Source organism: Rattus rattus, chromosome X (genome assembly GCF_011064425.1).
Source record: "Rattus rattus isolate New Zealand chromosome X, Rrattus_CSIRO_v1, whole genome shotgun sequence".
Lineage (NCBI taxonomy): Eukaryota > Metazoa > Chordata > Mammalia > Rodentia > Muridae > Rattus > Rattus rattus.
The window spans coordinates 128,803,100-128,824,305 of record NC_046172.1 but is presented as its reverse complement, the minus strand read 5'-3'; the positions used below and the strand labels follow the sequence as shown (position 1 = coordinate 128,824,305).

Genomic DNA, 21,206 nt, shown 5'->3' with positions numbered 1-21,206 from the left:
TGGAGACGGGGAGTGGCAGGGAGCTCCCTGGCTAGAACAGCCAGAGTGGGGGTAAGAACACCAGATAGTAGGTCCCTGGCCTGGGCCTCTGGACAGAGGGGACATTGTTGGGGTGGAGGCAGGGCTGCCTTGGCCAGGCCACTATTGACAAAGCTGCCAGCTGTGGAGGAGCCCGGTCTCCAGGCCCTTGCCCCCTCCCCTGCCTCCTTCCTCCCCCAGGGCCACCATGAATGGGGCTGAGCCTCAACTGTCTCCCTCCCACTCAGGACAATGCCCCCCACAGCCATCTTGTGCCTGTTGCCACTGCCCTGAAGCAGCTGATGTGAGGAGACCCCATTTCTGCACTCCGTAGTGGTGGTAAGTGTTTGGGCCCTATGTCCCCAAAGGTGTCCCTGAGAGATGCAGAGAGGGATAAATTTGCCTGGACTAGAGCACAGAACAGCCTCCAGGGAGCTTCTATCTCCTTTGCCTTCTTGGATAACAACTCCTTCTCTTCCATTACACACACCCAACTCTGTCTTTTCTATCTGTGCTCTTGAGATAAGGGGACTTAGGGTCCTTCTGAGTAGCAGTGGGTGGTTTCTGGCTGGCACATGCCTACATGACTAGCTGTGCAGATCAAACTCAGTTCAGGATCTGTCACCAGCTCCTGCCCTCTTTCTAGAGCTGTACTCAGGGTTAAATCGGTCTGAATATCACCTAATTAGGCAGTTGGTCAGTGGCTGCTGCTGATTGCTTTTGGAAGAGAGCTGGGGACTGGCACCTGTCTTCAGTGCCTCAGACACAGGGTCTCCTCCGCTCACACCTGGAGCTCTCTGCCCTCTTCCCCTCCCTCTGACCTTTTTCTCATGGCTCTCCTCATCAGTGTTCCTACATTGAGGACCCTTCTACAGTTAGGTTTTCCCAGACTCTAGCTGCTGGGGTCTATCATTCTTGTACCCTGAGCTGCCTCCTCGTGCCTCAGAGTTCCTCTAGAACCCCCCAGGCTGGCTCAAAGCTCTCCTGCCACCCATACACTGGCCACCCAGTGTTGGTCTAAAGCCCTGGCCCTAGCTACCTGTTCACACTGTTTTGGGGTAGCGTGCCTATATCTGGCTGCATCTTGTCCAGCAGCCAGAGCTCTTCATGTCTTTTTCCATGTCCCTCCCTCCTCCTGTCACTGACACTCAGAATTCTCCTGTCATGCCCATATGGCTTCTCAAGATCTGTCCTCTTTCTACATGCATATAAAGTAGAAGACGAAAGAATTCTTTCCTTGTGTGTGCCCCCATCCCCATCCTGTCCCTTTCTCCATCTCTAGGGCACTTCTTTGTCCTTTCTGTCCTCTTCCTGGCGGCCTCCCTCTGAGCACCACCCACCCTTCCTCTCTTTCTCTCTTCCTCCCCTCCCTACACTGTCTCTCTGGCCTCTTTTGCCTTCCTCTGGTCATGTCTCTTTCCTAATTTAGCTCCCATTCTCTCTCCCTTGCCCACTTTTGCCCGTTGAAGAATGAAGCATCTTCAGCATTCTCCCATCAGGTCGTATGCTGACTGACTTCCTCCAGGCTCCTGTGATGGCTCCCTGGTCTCCGTTCAGCCTCCACCTTCTGCTGTTGTTCCTGCTGTTGCTGCCCTTGACCAGGGTCCATCGCTTCTCTGTTCCGAACGCCAGCTTCAACCACCTGGTGCTGGCACCAGACCAGGGCAAACTCTATGTGGGTGCAGTGAATCACCTCTTCCAGCTCAGCCCTGAGCTGAAGATTGAGTCTGTGGCTATCACTGGCCCTGTCATTGACAGTCCTGATTGTGTGCCTTTCCGTGACCTGGCTGAGTGCCCACAGGCCCAGCTCACTGACAATGCCAACCAGCTCTTGCTGGTAAGCAGCAGGGCACAGGAGCTGGTGGCTTGTGGACAAGTGAGGCAGGGTGTATGTGAGAAGCGGCGCCTTGGGGATGTTACTCAAGTGCTGTACCAGGCGGAGGACCCTGGTGATGGGCAGTTTGTGGCTGCCAATACCCTGGGAGTGACCACAGTAGGCCTAGTGGTGCCTTTGCCAGGCCAAGACCTCCTGCTGGTGGCCAGAGGCCTGGCAGGCAAGCTGTCAGCAGGAGTGCCACCCCTAACTGTGCGCCAGCTGGCTGGGCCACAGCCTTTCTCCAGCGAAGGTCTGGGAAGACTTGTGGTGGGTGACTTTTCAGACTATAACAATAGCTATGTAGGGGCTTTTTCTGATGCTCATTCTGCCTACTTTGTCTTCCGTCGCCGTGGGGCTCGGGCCCAGACTGAGTATCGCTCCTATGTAGCTCGTGTCTGCCTCGGAGATGTCAACCTTTATTCCTATGTGGAAGTGCCCCTTACCTGCCATGGCCAGGGTCTTATCCAGGCTGCCTTCCTTGCTCCGGACACCTTGCTGGGTGCATTTTCAGCAGGCACAAGTCAGGCACAGGCAGCCCTGTGTGCCTTTCCCTTAGCTGACCTGGACAGGAGTATGGAAATGCTTGTGCGACTTTGCTATACTACTGGTGGTCTGGGTCCCAACGGCATGGAAGAAGCCACTGTGGAGTATGGTGTCACATCCCGTTGTGTCACTCTGCCTCCTGTGAGTGGTGAGAGCCTGGCTCCCAAATTTTGATTTGGGGTTCTATCTTCACTTTCTGAGCCTTGCCTTGCTTTGTCAGCCCTTCTCTCTGTGATATGGGACAGAGTACTCTCCAGGAATAGCTACTGGTTCACCTCTTAGCTGAGTATATCATAGGTAGCAGATGGCTCTGTCTCAAAGTTCTGATCTGTTCTCAGCTTTTCGATTTCCTCCCAACTCCTTTTTCACTGGCTGTGGGGTATCCTCTGCTCCTACCCACTTCCCCCTGAGAATTGATTCTCTACACCTTGCCTATCTAGGACTCCCCCGAGTCATACCCCTGTGGTGATGAACACACCCCCAGCCCCATCGCAGGCCGCCAACCCCTGGAGGCCCAGCCTCTGCTGCAGCTGGGACAGCCCATCAGTGCAGTGGCTGCTCTCCAGACAGATGGGCACACGATAGCCTTCCTGGGAGACACCCAGGGTCAACTACATAAGGTGAGATCCTGACCAATGGGAGTGGTTTTGGATGGCCTTTACACTTTCAAGCTAGGCCTGGTAGCTCTGCTATGTGTAGTTCAGAAAGCCTCAGGATACTCCATCTCTCAGCTATGTCCTACCATGGGTCAGAAGGCCTCACTGCACCTGGGCATCTGGTAGGACTCACCTCCTCTGGTTCCCAAATGAGAAACTACCTAGGAACCTCTGCAGGCGGCGGTGCCTTCTCTAACCAATGAGGGTGGTGATGAAGGTGGATGGAGATGATAGTAGGTAGGCCCAGAGAACCTGATGCGCAGAAGTAGCCTGGACCCAGGATTCTCTCTAAGGTAAAACATGCCTTCCAGTAAACTTTTTGTCTTTATATCTGCCTTCCCATGTGGTAGAATGGCCTGGTGTTCAAGAGCCTTAGCCAGGGCTCTTCTGTTGCCCAAGTCTTTTACTTCCTGGAGAATGGCTTAACCTTGAAGGTCCTAAGTGGGAGAAAGTGATGTGTTTCTACATTAACAGTCTATCAGGAGGGGATGTCTGGCACTGGGGTAATAGACTACTTCCTGAGAGTCTTTATGTCCATCTAAAGGAGCCAGGAAAACATGTGCCTACAATGGCCAGGATTAAGCCAACAATAGAGCTGGCCTTGGCTTGGCAGGGTGGCTCAGTTTTATCTTTGTGCCCCTACCCAGGTCTTTCTAAACAGCTCCCATGGCCAGGTATACCATTCCCAGCAAGTGGGGCCCCCAGGCTCAGCCATCAGCCCAGACCTGCTGGTAGACAACAGTGGAGACCACCTCTATGTCCTGACTGCCCAGCAGGTAAGGCCTATCTCTGGGGCTAAATGGGATGTGCCTAAAAGGCCCAAATCTTTGTAACCACCTTTATCTCTCCCTCACTGCCCATCCAGGTAGACCGGATACTTGTGGCAGCCTGCCCTCAGTTTCCTAACTGCACTACCTGCCTCCAGGCCAAGGACCCACTGTGTGGCTGGTGCATACTTCAGGGCAGGTGAGCATGGGCCCAGACTTGAACCAACAGATACTGGGAGTCCAGGAAGCTGTCCATAGAAGCATATGTAGGTGTGATAAGAGGCCAACTTGGCTCAATGTTGCTGATCCTTGATACCGTCTCAGACCATTAGATCACTGTTTACCTCTCACTCCTGTCATCTTACCTCAAATCAGGTCCTAGGACCCATGACTTGCTGCTGATGTCCTTGGCCCACTCTAGCTTTCCTCCAACCTGGACTGTCAGCCCGGGGCTCATTTATGGAAACCCGAAGTATAGGCTAGGTATATAGCTCAGTTAGTGGAGTGTTTGCCTAGCATGCACAAAACTCTGGGTTCAACTCCTAACATATAGTTAGGCATGGTGCATGGCACATGCATGGTGGTGCATACCTGTAATCCCAGCACTTGAGAGGTAGAGGCAGGGACACTAGAAATCCAAGGTTACCCTCAACTACAGTTTCAGGCCCACCTGGCATACAAGAACCCTTGTTGGAAGAGGGGGAATGGAGAAGGAAGAAAGAAAGAAAGGAAAAAGGAAGGAAGGAAGGAAGGAAGGAAGGAAGGAAGGAAGGAGAGGAGAGAGGAAGCCAGTGTTTTCCTCTTATATTTAAGGCTACAACCTGCACCCTGGCCATGAAGCCCTATGTTCCTTTCACTTCTCCTTACTGCACTCCACCCAGGCCATCCTCCTAACCCCATGCCAGGAAACCTGAGACTCACAAGGTGAATCAATGGGTCCTCTGCCTGGCAGGTGCACTCGGAGGGCCGAGTGTGGGAGAGCAGTCCAGCCAAACCAGTGGCTATGGAGCTATGAAGACAACCACTGCCTTCACATCCAGAGCCTGCTACCAGCCCAGCACCCCCGTCAGGAACAGGGCCAGGTAAAACTGACACTGCTGGTCTTGTAGCTAGTGTGGCCATTCCCTGTGGGAACACAGTGTTAGCTATTGACTGTCCATTTCCGCCCTAGCTGCCCCTGCCCACAGCCCCGGTATGACACACCACTCTGCTGTAGATCCATTTCCCTGTATCTCTCTCACGTGTCACAGATCACTCTGTCTGTTCCTGGGCTGCCCACCCTGGCCATGGATGAATACTTCTACTGTGCCTTTGGGGACTACAACAGTCTAGCTCAGGTGGAAGAGCACCATGTGGTCTGTGCCACCCCTCCTCAAGATCGGATGCCACCTAATCCTCCAGGCTCAGGTGAGTGGACCCTTGATAGGTATTCCAAGGTGGAACTGCAATGGGAAAGAGCTACAAGATCTTCTCTGCCACCACTGTTCCCTTCCAGATCATGTCACCTTGCCCCTGGCCCTGATGTTTGAGGATGTGGTATTGGCTGCCACCACATTCTCCTTCTATGACTGCAGCGCTGTTCAGGCCTTGGAAGTGGCTGCCCCGTGAGTTCCTGGGCCTGGCTCCTGATGGGTGAGGGTGGAAATCCCAGATGGCACCCAGCCTAAAAATACCCCTGCCCTTTCAGGTGCCGTGCTTGTGTGAGCAGCCTGTGGCGGTGCCACTGGTGCCCCCAGAGTAGCCACTGTGTATATGGAGAGTGCTGCCCAGAGGGTGAAAAGGCTGTCTACAGTGCCCAGGAGGTGGGTATGACTGACATACAAGCTCCTTGCACCTGATCAGTCCAGAAGGCAACCACAACAGGACAGTACCTGAGCTACCCAGGAGTAGTCCCATGCAATTTTGAAGAGCTAAGGCTGTCCTTTCTCTAGGTGGACATCCTGGTTCGTGGCCCAGAGGCTTGCCCCCAGGTTAAGGGTCTAGCAAGTCCCCAGTTGGTGCCTGTGGGCTGGGAGAGCCATGTGACCCTGCACATTGAGAACCTTCACTATTTCCGAGTGAGTAGGCAGGTGGATGGGGGAATGATAGAAGACTAGAGAATGTCCATACAACTAACATTATGACATCTGCACCTTCTAGGGTCTGCCTGCCTTGTACTATTGCTGGCTAGAACTGCCTGGAAAACTGCGAAAGCTACCTGCCTCCCTAGAGGAGACATCCAGGGACTCTGGCCTCATTCACTGCCAGGCCCAGCAGGTGAAAGGCTGCTTGGTGTCTTAGGCAGCCCCCATCCATTCATAAGAAAACACACACACACACACACACACACACACACACACACACACACACACACACACACACACACACACACAACTGTGCCCAGTCCCTCTCCCTCTTACCATTAGTTACAAAAGCCCATCCTGTGCCAGGAGCAGTGTGCCTGCAGCCTCTGTCCCTCTATTTAGAGATACAGAGACTATCACACCCATTCTAAGGAAGGTATTATAGAGGAAACAGGGGGCAGAAATGTCCCAAGTCAGGGGTGAAGCCTGAACCCTGCCCTCTGCCCCTCTGCCCACAGTTCCACCCCTCTATGTCTCAGTGGGAGCTCCCAGTGCCCATCTATGTAACCAGGGGTGAGATCCAGCGGCTGGACAATACCGGTGATCTTCATGGTGAGCCCAGAGGTGACAAAGCAGGTGACGGGGGGCAGGATGTGCAGCTCATGGATATGGCTTAGCATGCTGCTCCACCTTCCCTAGTGACTCTATATGACTGTGCCATGGGTCACCCTGACTGCAGCCACTGTCAGGCAGCCAATGGGAGCCTGAGCTGCTTGTGGTGTGGTGATGGCCAGCCTGCCTGCCGCTATGGGCCGCTGTGCCCACCAGGTGCTGTGGAACAGCTATGCCCTATACCCAGCATTGATGTGGTGAGACTTTTCCCTGTAGACTCTATCTTCCCCACTTCCCAAGGTCCTTGCCTCCACTGTCTAATACTCCCCCATGTTGCTTCCACTGTCTGATACGCCCCCATGTCAAGCTGCCTGCTTCAGACTCACAATCTCTAATAGTTTGGTCTAGACATTTTCCAGTAGTTGGCTGACTGGGCACCACCACTGCAGAGTGGGATGTGGGTTTGGAAAATTGTGTCTGCCATCCTTCTCTGCTACAGATTGAACCCCTGACTGGTCCCCCAGAAGGTGGCTTAGCCATCACCATCCTGGGTTCCAACCTAGGCCAGGCCTTTTAATGATGTGCGAATGCTGTGACTGTGGCTGGCCAGCCCTGCAACCCTGACCCTTCTCTCTACCGCATCTCTGCCCGGTGAGGCTCTTAAAGCAGGCTAGGGAGGAGAGGGATGCTATCCAGAGTAGGCCTTCAGAAATTGGTCACCAATAAGGAGGGGAGGCTTTAAGCCAAGAAAAGTGAGGTCCTGGGTCAGAACACAGAAGGGAAAGAGGCAGCAGAGGAGGAACAGGCTCCAGGTAGCCCCTGACAGGTTGCCCTAGGCTCCCCCAGGGCTTGAGCAGCTACTACACCTTGATTCACTAGGATTGTATGTGTCACATCTCCTGCTCCCAATGGCACTTCTGGACCAGTCCAAGTGGCCATTAAGAGTCGTCCTCCTGGCATCTCGACCCAGCACTTCACCTACCAGGTTAGTAACTCCTCTTAGGTGGGAAGGAAGAGTATGTAAAGATGTCAAACTGGATCCGGAGGGCAGTAGGAAGCACTGCTGCTGTGTCCAAGAAGGAAGCCACATGATCTCAGTGGATAGCAGCCTGGGGACAGTGTTGTGATGACAAGGACACTGTCACTGGCAGCTGTCCAGGACGCAGGCAGGCAGTGCAGAAACAAGAACAGCAGACAGCCAGGGTGAAGAGCACATACAACTTGTTCCAACCCTGGTAAGGTATGAGGCGAAAGTGGGGAACCCTCAGATGCTAGCCTGAGCCCTGGGCACATAGACCACTATGGAGTGGAAAGCCAAGGGTGAAAGTAGGAGGCAGGGGTGGGTTAGGAGAGTTCTGCTACAGTGCCCGAACTTGGTGACTGGATCCCAGAGCTTAGAGCTTGGGAGGCCCCAGGTGTAAACTGCTCAAGAGGGAGAAGAAGCAAGGACAGAGGTAGACAGGAGGGAAGCTAACCTATGCATAACTGAAGAAGGAAAAGCATGGCCCTTCAGAAAGGAAGATGCAGTTGACTGAGACCCCTGATCAACTCACGAGACCAACTAGTGGGCCTGTACCTCAATGCTGGAGAGCCTTGAGGATGGGCCCTGTGTCTACTCTAGCCTACCCTGTTCCCCAGGACCCTGTCCTGCTGAGCCTGAATCCTCAGTGGGGCCCCCAGGCAGGGGGCACCCAGCTCACCATTCATGGGCAGTACCTCCCAGACAGGAGGCAACGTCCAGTGCCTTTGTCGGGGACCAACCTTGCCCTATGTGAGTATCCAACCCAGCTCAACTATTCCAGGTCTGGCCACTCTCAACTGAAGGACCCTCTCATACAATGGGGCAGTGGATTCATAGTTTTTGTAATTTTAGAGAAGTGGTACCATGACTATCCCTAGTAACCTCCGCCCCCTGCTGAGGGAAGCTGGGCCTTTTTCCTGGTGGACTGGGCTTCACTAGGGTTGAGCCCAAAGTGAGTACATATTTCCTCCTCTGCAGTCAAGAGCCTGTGTGTCCTGAAGCCATCATATGCCACACCATGCCCCAGATGGAGCCAGGAGAAGCAGTGGTCTTTGTAGTCTTTGGCCATGTGGAACGCAAACTGCTCACCACTCCTTTTCGATACACTGCCAACCCCCAACTGGTGGAAGCAGAGCCTAGTGTCAGCTTCCGAGGGTGAGTTCTTAGCCAACTCACAGTGAACTACTTGGAAGATGGGGTACTGGGGCTGAACTACCTAAGATCCTCTTAACTCTTTTGACTTCAATCCTGGTACAGAGGTGGACGAGTGATTCGAGTTAGGGGTACAGGCTTAGATGTTGTGTGGCAGCCCTTGCTGTCTGTGTGGCTGGAGGATGAATTCCAAGTGAAGGCTTTGGGCGTGCAGACCCAGGATGTGAACTCAAGGAGGAGCTGTGGTGCCCCTGCTGCAGATCCTCAGGCTTGTATCCATCTTGAGAGTGGCTTACTACAGGTAAGTCTCCTACTACCTCTAGCAGAGAATGGTGCCACACACAAATGCTTAGGGAGCAGGGGAGGTCACCAAGACCAATCACTAATCTGCATCCCTGCCCCCTCCAGTGCTCCACTCTCTGCTCTGTCAACTCATCTAGTCTCCTCCTGTGCCACAGTCCAGCGGTGCCAGATGGGGCCCCTCCCAAAGCGAGTCTTTTGCCCTAGACAACATGCAAGTAGACTTTGCCAGTGCTAGTGGGGGCCAGGGATTCCTCTACCAGCCTAACCCTCGCCTGGCTCCACTTAGTCATGAGGGGATTACTCACCCCTATCGGCTCAAGCCAGGTCATGTCCTGGATGTGGAGGTAAGTGTGCCGCCAGCCAGGTACTGCCTGGGCACTCACCATCCCGAGGAGGATGGGATGGGGTCAGGGGAGGGATCCCAAAGGCTCAGGCTCCTGCTATGTATCCCAGGGTGAGGGCCTCAATCTGGGGATCAGCAAGGAGGAGGTGCAGGTGCATATTGGAGATGGGAAGTGCCTGGTGAAGACGCTGACGCTTACTCACTTGTACTGTGAACCACCCCAGCAAGCCCCTCAGCCCACCAATGGTTCAGGCACCCTGCCGCAGTTTGTGGTGAGTGTGCGCCCCTGGTGGATGGGCTGCATGCTGCAGGCCCATGCTCAGGAGCCCTACTCCCCCAGGTGCAGATGGGCAATGTGCGCCTGGCTCTAGGCCCTGTTCAGTATGAAGCAGAGCCCATGATATCCACCTTTCCTGTGGAGGCCCAGGTGGGCCTGGGCATGGGTGCTGCCATGCTGATTGCTGCAGTGCTACTCCTCACCCTCATGTACAGGTGAGGATGTTCCCTCGTCAGCACATGTGGGCAAATTTCCCATGGCAGGCCCTAGGCCAGGGGCCATCCTGGTCTGGGCTTGTGGCTATGCCTGGACTCTTGCTCCAGGCACAAGAGCAAGCAGGCCTTGCGAGACTATCAGAAGGTACTGGTGCAGTTGGAGAACCTGGAGACTGGTGTGGGTGACCAGTGCCGCAAGGAGTTCACAGGTGTGCGGGGATACAGGCGGGAGGACAGGGCATCCACCAGGCCTAAACCTACATCTTGATGGGTCCTGGCCTGCAGACCTGATGACTGAGATGACAGACCTCACCAGTGACCTAGAGGCCAGTGGGATTCCCTTCCTGGATTACCGAACATATGCTGAGCGTGCTTTCTTCCCTGGCCATGTTGGCTGCCCACTGCAGCCAGGGCTCGAGGGGCCTGGGGAAGAGGGTCGCCGTGTCACCGTGTGCCAGGGTCTCACACAACTCTCCAATTTGCTCAACAGCAAGCTCTTCCTTCTCACAGTGAGAGCCACATGGATGGTGGGGACAGGCAGGGCAGGGGAGTCTAAAGTGGTAGGGAGGTGGGGCTGGGGACTGGCCAGACCCAGGTAGAGATATGGTTGCAGAAAAAGGGAGGGTATGGTGCTTTGGAGAATGAATACCAACTCCCTGTTTAGCTCATCCACACCTTAGAGGAGCAGCCAAGCTTTTCCCAGAGGGACCGCTGCCATGTGGCTTCACTACTTTCTCTGGCTCTGCACAGCAAGCTTGAATATTTGACCGACATCATGAGAACTCTGCTTGGTGACCTAGCAGCCCATTATGTACACAAGAACCCCAAGCTCATGTTACGCAGGTTGGCCTTGACCTGAATGTGGGGACAGGGGTAGGGGTAGGGGCAAGGGCTTACCTCTGACCCACTACCAATACACGTGGTTTGGGATCAGGCCCTGAGGTCAGGAGCCAGGAAGTCCAGCATTGGGGTCAGAGATGATTTGAGGACAATCCTCACTAGGGCCTTGGGGGCTTCTTCCACATTGCAGGACAGAGACCATGGTAGAGAAACTGCTCACCAACTGGCTATCTATCTGTCTCTACGCCTTCTTGAAGGTGAGGAGCACTGTCCATCATTTAGGAGCTTCTCCCTGGTTGTGGTCTCTAAAACTGATACCCAAATCACTAAGACTTAGGGTGGGCCATCGAATGAAAGTCATGAGAGCCTTTTCTCTGCTCAATGGGCCTATGAGAGGCCCAAGACAAGACAGTGCTGGAAAGGGAAGGCATTGTGCCCCTTCTCCAGCTCACTGTTAAGCAGAGACAAAAAGGGCTTAGGGCCCAGCTCAGGGCCCTGTGATGGCTGGCTGGCCTTTGCAAATCCTTGCTATAGGCTGTTAGCTGCCCCTCCCAGTCCCACCATGCCCTGTACTGGGCCTTGCTGAATCCACTAGTCTTGTGGCCAATGGCCGGCCCATCTTAATGGTTGTAGGAAGTGGCTGGTGAGCCACTGTACATGCTCTTCCGGGCCATCAAGTACCAGGTGGACAAGGGCCCTGTGGACGCTGTGACAGGCAAGGCAAAACGAACTCTGAATGACAGCCACCTACTACGAGAGGATGTGGAGTTCCGGCCCCTGACCCTGATGGCATTGGTGGGACCAGGGGCTGGTGGGGCAGCAGGAAACAGTGAAGTACATCGAGTGCCAGCCCGGGTGCTTGATACAGACACCATCACCCAAGTCAAAGAGAAGGTGTTGGATCAAATCTACAAGGGAACTCCCTTCTCCCAGAGGCCTTCAGTGCACTCCCTAGACCTTGGTAAGAAAAGACAGCTTTACTCCCTGCTCACTCACTGCTCCTCTCACATCTGTAGCTGTTCAGCTACTGCTAATGAGGAACTCAGGAAGTAGGCTGTGTGTTTATGGGCTTCTCTGGGTCCTTCCAGAGTGGCGCTCAGGCCTAGCTGGTCACCTAACCTTGTCAGATGAGGATTTGACCTCTGTGACTCAAAACCACTGGAAGAGACTCAACACCCTACAACACTACAAGGTGCTAGTGGGTGGCAACAGGGCAAGGTGGATGGGGCAGGGACTGCCTCTAGGATCAATCTGTGATCTCACTCCTCACCTTCAGGTCCCAGATGGAGCAACAGTGGTACTCATTCCTCAGCTGCACAATGGTGGCACTGTCTCCCAGAGTCTGGAGCAGACTGGCTGCCATTCTGGAGAGAGTGAGTCCCTCGGTCCAGACCTTTCCATCTGCCAGGAGCCCCAGCTCTGCTCAGGTAGCCCAGGGTTAGAGTCACTAGAGCCCCAGGCAGGGCCAGCAGAAGTCCTGGCCTACTCTATCTGCCTCCATCTAGGTTTCCCACCTCTCCTTGTCAGTGGGATAGTCAGATCTCCAGCTGAACCAAGATGTGGATATTCTGGAAACGTGGGGCTGAGCAAGTTCCTAAGCCATCTCTCTCTTGTTCCCTAATTTCTCCCTCCTTGCTCTTTCCTTACCCCATCCTAAGAGAAGTGTAGGTTCTGTATCTTTGGTTGCATGTTGAGGGCAGGAGCATAAGACAGAGGCCAAGCTTCTGTGCTTTTAGACACTCCCATGCTGGAAGATGGTGAAGAAGGTGGAGTTCGGCTTTGGCACCTGGTAAAGGCCACTGAGGAGACAGAAGGGGCCAAAGTGCGGCGCAGCAGCCTCCGGGAACGAGAACGAGAACGGGCACGAGCCAAGGCCATTCCTGAAATCTATCTTACTCGCTTACTTTCAATGAAGGTTCGTGTGGCCAGAGTAGTCAGGCAATGGAGTAGGGTTGTCAAGGAACTGCAATTGACCTTAGGAAGAGGTGTGGTTCTGATGAGGCAGGGGGTAGCCCACTTTACACCCTGCCTTCACATGATCCTCATAACCCACCTACAGGGCACCCTGCAGAAGTTTGTGGATGACACCTTCCAGGCCATTCTTAGCATGAATAGGCCTGTACCTATTGCTGTTAAGTACCTATTTGACTTCTTGGATGAGCTGGCAGAGAAACATGGCATTGAAGATCCAGAGACCCTGCACATTTGGAAGACAAACAGGTATTTTTCTGTTGACCTCTCTCCTTCCCACTGTGTGGGTGGTCTACTGAATTTCAGAAGGACTAGGACATTATGACAGGGTAGCAGGTCCAGGTTAGGAACCCAGGCTTTATAGCATTACCCTGAGTTTCTGCTCTCACTCTACAGCGTAGACAAATAACAGGAGGGTCCAGGCTCAGATTACTTGTGCCATGAGGACAGCTTCCAATTGAAAACAAAGCCTGAGTTCACTGCTGCCTAGGTCCCCAGCTCCAGGACAAACATCCATGCTGAGGAGTGGGGAGCTGGGATACAACGGGAAGAGGTCACAATGGCAGGTCAGGCCTCATCCCCACACTTGACCTGTGCCTCCAGCCTATTGCTGCGATTCTGGGTGAATGCCTTGAAGAACCCACAGCTCATCTTTGATGTTCGAGTGTCAGACAACGAGGATGCCATCTTGGCTGTCATCGCACAGACCTTCATCGATTCCTGCATGGTCTCAGAGCATAAAGTGGGCCGGGTGAGGGCAGAAGCAGGACACCAGAGGCAAAAAGAAGAAGAGTTTGTGGGGAAACCCAGTGCAGAGCCTGGGTGCTGAGAGGGATGGCATAATGGAAGTAAGAGATGGTAGTGTTTGTGGTTCTGCTACCTCCCTATTTACACTTCTTACCTCCTCTACCTGGAGTAGGATTCCCCAGTGAACAAACTGCTCTATGCCCGGGAGATCCCTCGCTACAAGCAGATGGTGGAGAAGTAAGTATCAGAGCCTTTGGGGTTGGGGATCAGAGATGCAGGTCCCTAACCCTGCTGACTTCTCCAGGTACTATGCGGACATTCGCCAGAGCTCTCCAGCGAGCTATCAAGAGATGAACTCAGCTCTGGCTGAACTCTCTGGGGTGAGACATAGCCCAAGGGACCCAGTCCTCCGCATTTAGGGGGAAAGTAACTGGTAGAGCAGAAGTGGAGAGCCTTGGGTCTGAGATAAGGGACTCACTGCTCCACATGCTACCCATAGAATTATACTTCTGCTCCCAACTGTCTGGAGGCTCTTCGAGAACTTTACAACCACATCCACAGGTATTATGACCAGGTGAGGCCAAAACATTCTTGAGGGGAGAGGGCAGGCACTTGGAGGAGGTGTGTCCAAGACAATGACCCACAGAACCTTCCTGACCATGTGTGTGTGGATGGGATGGTTGGGGGTAGCCCAATCCAGATGGAGGAAGAAAGAATGGAAGCCATCTTGTGCTGAAAAGGGCCCAGGTTAGGAAATGGTCTTGGTTTTCACCCAGTCCTCCCTGGGCAGGTCTAGAGCAGAACCCCTACTCTTTTGCCCCAGGCCCTTGTTGAAATGGAAAAAGAACTGATGGCTCCCAGTTGATGGGTGGAGGGGTGGGATTTCAAGCAGGGTGTACACTGCTGTCCTGACAGATCATCAGTGCCCTGGAGGAGGACCCCGTGGCCCAGAAGATGCAGCTGGCTTGCCGCCTGCAGCAGGTCGCTGCCTTGGTGGAGTACAAAGTGACTGATTTATGAACTAGGGTCAACGTGATCACCTGAGACCTGCCAACTTATAGAACAGTGAGCAGGATCCACTGTATGACCCTGACTAAGCAGTGACTGAGGAGGGGGTCAGCAAGGCTATCTAGAATGCCTACTACCCCCATGTGCTTGATTCTAATTTATAATGATCCCTACCCTCTTTCCCACTGTATTTATTTGCTTGCTGGAAAATCACATCTGGAAATAAAGTAGAAATACATCTTTTTAAAAACAATCTCAATCTGTTGCCCCTGCCTTTTCCTGTCAAGTGTCAGCTCTCAGTATTATGTGGAGCTGAGGTGTAAGACATGAATGGGAATTGTAGGGGAAGCATCTGCATCCCTGCTCAGGGGTGCCACTTCTACCAACCAGGGCTCACTCCCCAGACATGCCCAGGTTCTGCACAGGGCTTCTCTACAAGTCTTTCTTTTATGCACCTTTGCCCTTGGGCCAGTGGTCAAATCTGGCACTCTTGGGGAAAGAAGAGATAATTTCCCTTTCATCCCTTTCCCTCCTTTCCTGACCTCCTAGTCCCTGCAGGGAACTGTCCTCTCCATCTGTGCCTGCCCCACCCATACCAGTTCTTTCTTATCACAGGACACTGGACAGAGTGTCTCTCCTACCTTCAGATAATACTGTCACTACCAAGCCCCCTCCACTTCACTCAGAAGTTTCTGGCTAGTCGCCTATCTTCACTTTGCCCTTTAGTCTCATCTAAAAACAATTAGAGTAGGCTCTCTCACACTTTCATCTCATTTTGTTTTAATATGGGTGTTTTGCCTGCATGTATGTCTATATATTCCTTGTGTGTGATGGCCAGGAAGACCAGAAGAGGGTGTCAGTCTTCTGGTAACTGGAGTTGTAGAAGACATGTAAGTTGTCACATGGGTGTTGGGAATTTAACTTGGACAATAGCAGCCAGTATTCTTTTTTTTTTTTTAGATTTATTTATATGGGTACACTGTAGCTAGCTGTTTTCAGACACACCAGAAGAGGGCATTGGATCCCATTACAGATGGTTGTGAGCCACCATGTGGTTGCTGGATTTGAACTCAGGACCTCTGGAAGAGCAGTCAGTGCTCTTAACCACTGAGCCATCTCTCCAGGACATTTTTATTTTTAAAGATGGGGTTTCATGCATTCCAGGCTGGCCTTGAACTTGCTATGTAGCTGAGCATAACCTGGAACTTCTGGGCACTTCTTGAGTACTGAGATTACAGGCACATTCCACCACCAAAACTGGTTTATGAAATACCATCACTCTACCAACTTTAGAAAGCCCAGAAGTTCAAGAATGTATCAGTTATTTTCCCAGCACTCTGTAGCATGCTGGCGCACTGTGCCCTGAATGCTTCTGGGGACATAATGCTTTCTCGTTCCTCAAGATGCACAAGATTCCTCAGTTACCAACTAGCTCATGGACAACAACTGTGAGGTTTTTTTTCTTCTCCTGGTGGACATGGCAGAGTTGGCCCAAATGGGAACCTGCAAATGCTGATGGAGACAGCAAGGCAGAAATGACCAGCTCTAGCCCTAAGGGATGCTATGCAAGTCTGAGGGCCTGTTGCTTCTGATGGGAGGAATGAGTTGCCTTTAGCTCTTGCCCTTGACCTAGCCACATAGAGGAAAGATCTGGGCTCCCACCTGTATGGGGGAGTATCTATGAGTTAAAATAGAGCTGGGATCAGGGTTGAGAATGAGCAGAGCATGGGGTTCAGATGGGATTGGTGGGGGTCATCTCCAAAAGTATACTCACACAGGTTAAGTGGGCAGTTAAAGAATGTATCAAGTACCCTGTAGCATTTGGAGAGAGCTCAGCCTAAGGACCTGGTCACCATAACAACTCCATTCTTTCATAGGAGCCTCCTCTCCCTGTTAAAGCGTTAGAGCATAGGAGCTCCATCTCCATGTAGATGTCTTCCTTGGCTAATCCTACACTGTAGGGATCAGCCTAGGAACTGAGTTGCTATCATAACTGCAGCTTGGTGGCTCCCTCTGTCTCTAGAGTGTGGGTGAAAGGGGGGCAGGGCTACCATCAGTGCACTCCCCCCTCCCTGTGCTGCATACCTTGCCCACAGCTGAGCAGCTGGGAGGCTATTTATAAAGGCGGGTGAGATCAGCGGCAGAAGCTATAAATGCACTGGCCACGGTTGGGCCCCATAGGAACAGTGGTCCAGTGCACCAGAGCTTTGGGCTGCGACACCAGGATGAGTGCCAGTGCCGGTGGTAGTGGTGGTGTGGACTGTGGTGGCAGCAGCAGCAGGTATGACCAAGCTGGGGAGAGTGGGGTCGCCTGCACCTTGTGAGCTCACTGTCTGCATCCTCCCTCTTCACCCACAGCTCTCAGACTTCCTGTGGGCCTGAGTCCTCAAGCTCTGAATTAGCTCCAGCCACACCAGCACCTCGTTTGCTGCAGGGACTCCTGGGCTCTGATGATGAGGAGCAGGAAGACCCTAAGGATTATTGCAAGGGTAAGGCCTGGCTGCATGTGGCCAGCGAGATTGCCACTGCACGGGCTCAGGACAGCTTGGGTGTAAAAAGTTGCCAAAAGTAGGCCTACGTGAGACAGATGACCAGCAGGACATTGATATTGAGGTATAAGGGAGAGAAATGTCCTACTCTGATCTATTGGCTCCCTTCTACAGGTGGTTACTACCCAGTGAAGATCGGTGATTTGTTCAATGGGCGGTACCATGTGGTACGAAAGCTAGGCTGGGGCCATTTCTCTACTGTCTGGCTCTGCTGGGATATTCTGTGAGTGACTGCGATCTGCCCGTGGGTTTGGTTGAGGCTACCACTTTGACCATGTGACTGTGACAAAGTCTGGCAGCCTATGAGGGTCTCCATATTTCAGGCGCAAGCGCTTTGTGGCTCTGAAAGTAGTGAAGAGCGCAGGACATTACACAGAGACAGCCGTGGATGAGATCAAGCTCCTGAAATGTGTGAGGCGCCTCCCCTACTGCTCCCGGCCCCTTGAACTGCCTTGGGCCTGGCAATGTGGGTGCAGGGCCTGCTGGGGCCCTGAAGAGTGGGGCGGGGCTCCCAGAGGGGGCAGGCTCCAGCTGGCTCTGCCAAGCAAAAGGACCCGGAGAGCAGAGGCCTGAAAGAGGCAGCTGGCTCTCTTTAAGTGGGCCCCAGCTGGACTGGGAAAGGGGGCCAAAAGTGCTTCAGGGCATATGAGCAGAGCAGCTGTTGGGGAGCAGGTTGGGAGTCATCTGTGGCTCCTTGCCTTTTGTTCCAGGTTCGGGACAGTGACCCTAGTGACCCCAAAAGAGAGACCATTGTTCAACTTATCGATGACTTCAGGATCTCAGGAGTTAATGGAGTCCGTATCCTTTGCAGAATGAGCAATATGGCAGTCAAGGAGCCACAATGCACCATGGGATTTAGCCCTTGCAGGAAGAACCTATTAAACAACTCCATCCCTTTGGGCGCTTGTGTTTCTGAGTAAGGGAAACACAGGTAATTAGGTTGACAGTGATTATCTGTGACTAGCAGATAATCTGTGATTATCTGCAGAGTACTCCCAAATTACGAGGCTACTTTTGAGGCCTACTTAGGCAGAAGAGTAAGGCTGGAGTGAGACATCTGTAGGATGACAAGAGGTACCATCCTAAGTGGCACATCTTTGTCAGTGACAGAAACATTCTAAATAATAAACTGGGGCAGTGGTGGCCACTAAGATGGTCCAGAGAAAGCCCTACTTCCCTGATCTTTGCATTTCTGGAGTCTAGGTGCTCCTCCATGATGGAGAGTAGGTAAGCCTGTGCCTTAGCTATGTGTTGCTGACTGCCCTTCACTCCAGGTCCAGATGTATGCATGGTGCTAGAGGTCCTGGGCCACCAACTCCTGAAGTGGATCATCAAGTCCAACTACCAGGGCCTGCCTGTGCCCTGTGTTAAGAGCATCGTTAGGCAGGTAGGTGCTGCCCCCACGCTGCTCAGGTTGGCTGGGTATGGCTGTTAGGGTTCAGCTGTAGCTTTTGCCAGGTGCTGCATGGTCTGGATTACCTCCATACTAAGTGCAAGATCATCCATACGGACATCAAGCCTGAGAACATTCTACTGTGTGTTGGAGATGCCTACATCAGGCGCCTGGCTGCTGAAGCCACAGAGTGGCAGCAGTCAGGGGCCCAGCCCCCATCCCGCTCCACAGGTACCAAGAGCATGTGTGGGGACTGACACCAGGACTCTGGACCTCAATCCCTACCTGAATTACTATTCTTTTTTCTCTCCCCACCCCTCACACCCAGTCAGCACTGCCCCCCAGGAGGTCTTGGTAAGTTGTGGCACCCCTTCTTTCCCTGTCTCCGCTTCCAATCCAAGCTAGATGAGGCCATGTCCTCAGAGCTTGGTTCCTCTGCCACAGTTGTTCCATTTTTGAACTTCTAAAAAGCTGGGTACCTGAGAAGAGAGTGATTAGACAGTGTATCATGTGCTCCAAACTGCCTCTGGTGGCCAATGGGCCCACTACCACCTCAATGGAAGGATACTGTGCCTTCCCCAAATGGCTACTTCAGGCAGCTTCATCCAGGGCTGGGAGTAGACAAGGAGCAGTTTAGGGTAGGCCCACTAGGTTCTCCTCAAACCACAAAGCTTTAAGAAGTAGGATAGGAGAAGCAGAGAAATGGATAAGGGGCTGGGATTAAGGGTGAGACAAGATAGTACCCATGTTCTGATACCCAGGGGAGTTAGTTCTGGGATTCAGGGCTGGGCAGGGAAACCTGGCAGGTAACCCTGACTCTGGCAGCAGACTGGTAAGCTGTCCAAAAACAAGAGGAAGAAGATGAGGCGCAAAAGGAAGCAACAGAAAAGGCTGCTGGAGGAGCGGCTGAGGGACTTGCAGAGGCTGGAGGCTATGGAGGCTGCAGTACAAACTGAGGGTGAGGGGCCAGAGAGGGCACTGGGCCACTAAGCATGCATGTGGGCTGCAGGCTTCTACTCATGTTCCCCTCTGCCCCTTCTCCTCAGACTCCAGCTCAAGACTAGAGCAGGGCAGTGGCTCCACCTCTTCTTCAGGCTGCCACCCGGAAGGCACCAGGGCTGGCCCCTCTCCGGCCTCTTCTTCCCCTGTGCCCACTGGAGGGGAACGCAGCCTTAGTCCCAGCTCGCAGACCTCAGGCTTCTCAGGGTCCCTGTTCTCCACGGCTTCTTGCTCCGTCCTCTCAGGCTCATCTAATCAGCGTGAGACTGGGGGTCTCCTGTCTCCTAGCAGTAAGTGTGGGGTACAGTGGGTAGTAGACAGACATAACCAGGAAGAGCTGGGGCAGATCAGTCTCTCTTCCTCCTCTTCTTTCCTCAGCACCATTTGGTGCTTCCAACCTCCTGGTGAACCCCCTGGAGCCCCAAAATGCAGACAAGATCAAGATCAAGATTGCAGACCTTGGCAATGCCTGCTGGGTGGTATGCTGAACACCTTGGGATGAGAGGGTATTTGGTCATGTGGAGCCCTACCCCAGGTCTGTCTCCTTTAATATAACTGAGAGCTGCTTCTTGCTGCTATCTCCAAGCAGCAGAGTCCTGCTAGGCCAGAACTGTGCCCTTAGCAATGGTCAGGGGCCACTAGAAAAGGGCTATCTTCAGGTCACCTAGACAAAGTCCCTCCTGGGACATCAGAGAAACTGTAAGAATCAGAGTGAGCTCCATGGAGCTCAACTACATGGACAAAAAGCAGGAGTGGGCTGTGGGGGCAGGCTAGCCTGGGACTAGGCTCCTTTTCCTAAGGAGGCTTCCTTTTCCTCCAGCACAAGCACTTCACTGAGGATATTCAGACTCGGCAGTACAGGGCCGTGGAGGTCCTGATTGGTGCTGAGTATGGCCCCCCAGCTGACATCTGGAGCACAGCATGCATGGTATGCTAGTTTAGCTGCCTCCATGCCTAGGACCAGACTCCCTGCCAAAGCCTCACTTCTCCCCTCCTTTCTAGGCTTTTGAGCTGGCCACTGGTGACTACCTATTTGAGCCTCACTCTGGAGAAGACTACAGTCGTGATGAGGGTAGGGGAGGCAGGCCCTGACCTTGGCTTCAGGACCTCCAGCAGCCCCACCCCAACTCCCAACCTTCTCTTTGCCTACAGACCACATTGCTCATATCGTGGAACTTCTAGGAGACATCCCTCCAGCTTTTGCCCTCTCAGGCAGATATTCACGGGAGTTCTTCAACCGTAGAGGTGGGGATTAAGTACGCTAGGAGAGCAGAGGGAAGGTCAAGAACCTTGATTCTAAGAGAACAATAGGTGCCTGTTGTGGGTATAACTACAGGTACCAGCCTATCTGGGGACACTGCCTAATGTTGCTCACCCTCTAGGAGAGCTGCGGCACATCCACAACCTCAAGCACTGGGGCCTATATGAGGTGCTCATGGAGAAGTATGAGTGGCCCCTGGAGCAGGCCACACAGTTCAGTGCCTTCCTGTTGCCCATGATGGAGTACATCCCTGAGAAGCGGGCCAGTGCTGCCGACTGCCTCCAGCATCCCTGGCTTAATCCCTAGGTCCTACTGCAGCTGTGGACAGTAGGGGCTATGCTAGCTTTCAGTGCCTTGAGGGAAAGTAGGCAACTTCTTCCACTCTGTGGGAGCTGTTCTCCCAACCTGCTGGGTGCTACTGTGCTCACCCCCACCCCCATGGTAGGATAAGATGCTGGGGCAAGGCCCATATCTCAGCCTGTCTATTTGTGATCCTTCTAGAGGGTCCTGAATGGGAAGACTGCCTGTTTGTTTCTTAATAAAGTGGGAACCAAAATACCAGTGTCTTGGAGTAAGGGAAGAACAGGGCCAA

At 53.2% G+C, this 21,206-nt stretch overlaps 2 protein-coding genes across 2 annotated transcripts; both read left to right on the top strand.

The window, feature by feature from the left end:
- The first annotated feature begins 211 nt into the window (after positions 1–211).
- Plxnb3 (plexin B3) lies at positions 212–14,671 on the top strand. Its single transcript, XM_032890293.1, is given in 38 exon segments — positions 212–357; positions 1,518–2,578; positions 2,878–3,057; positions 3,741–3,869; positions 3,959–4,059; positions 4,813–4,942; positions 5,111–5,267; positions 5,356–5,464; positions 5,548–5,662; positions 5,792–5,917; positions 6,000–6,116; positions 6,442–6,535; positions 6,623–6,792; positions 7,035–7,186; positions 7,415–7,520; positions 8,174–8,254; positions 8,256–8,273; positions 8,275–8,306; positions 8,535–8,711; positions 8,814–9,009; positions 9,117–9,198; positions 9,201–9,355; positions 9,465–9,626; positions 9,695–9,846; positions 9,955–10,055; positions 10,132–10,355; positions 10,511–10,689; positions 10,877–10,943; positions 11,320–11,647; positions 11,775–11,878; positions 11,963–12,059; positions 12,423–12,601; positions 12,746–12,906; positions 13,261–13,408; positions 13,577–13,641; positions 13,709–13,784; positions 13,904–13,978; positions 14,320–14,671. Coding segments are annotated over 37 exon segments (5,706 nt in total). The 5' UTR covers positions 212–357; positions 1,518–1,522; the 3' UTR covers positions 14,425–14,671.
- Positions 14,672–16,559: 1,888 nt separating this feature from the next.
- Srpk3 (SRSF protein kinase 3) lies at positions 16,560–21,172 on the top strand. The gene is made up of 15 exons (XM_032890285.1): positions 16,560–16,693; positions 16,771–16,901; positions 17,076–17,184; positions 17,285–17,372; positions 17,672–17,759; positions 18,242–18,348; positions 18,420–18,585; positions 18,683–18,708; positions 19,183–19,312; positions 19,401–19,643; positions 19,732–19,832; positions 20,174–20,281; positions 20,356–20,425; positions 20,506–20,598; positions 20,736–21,172. Exons 1-15 carry the CDS (start codon positions 16,566–16,568, stop codon positions 20,918–20,920), a joined length of 1,773 nt encoding a protein of 590 aa, XP_032746176.1. The 5' UTR covers positions 16,560–16,565; the 3' UTR covers positions 20,921–21,172.
- Positions 21,173–21,206: the final 34 nt, after the last annotated feature.

What these genes read in the sequence shown, in the direction of transcription:
- Srpk3 (XM_032890285.1), top strand. Translation starts at nt 16,566, where the DNA reads ATGCACTGGCCACGGTTGGGCCCCATAGGAACAGTGGTCCAGTGCACC. An exon ending in TGGCTCTGCTGGGATATTCT is followed by an intron (nt 17,185 to 17,284) that starts GTGAGTGACTGC and finishes TCCATATTTCAG; the next exon opens with GCGCAAGCGCTTTGTGGCTC. An exon ending in AGACTACAGTCGTGATGAGG is followed by an intron (nt 20,426 to 20,505) that starts GTAGGGGAGGCA and finishes CTTTGCCTACAG; the next exon opens with ACCACATTGCTCATATCGTG.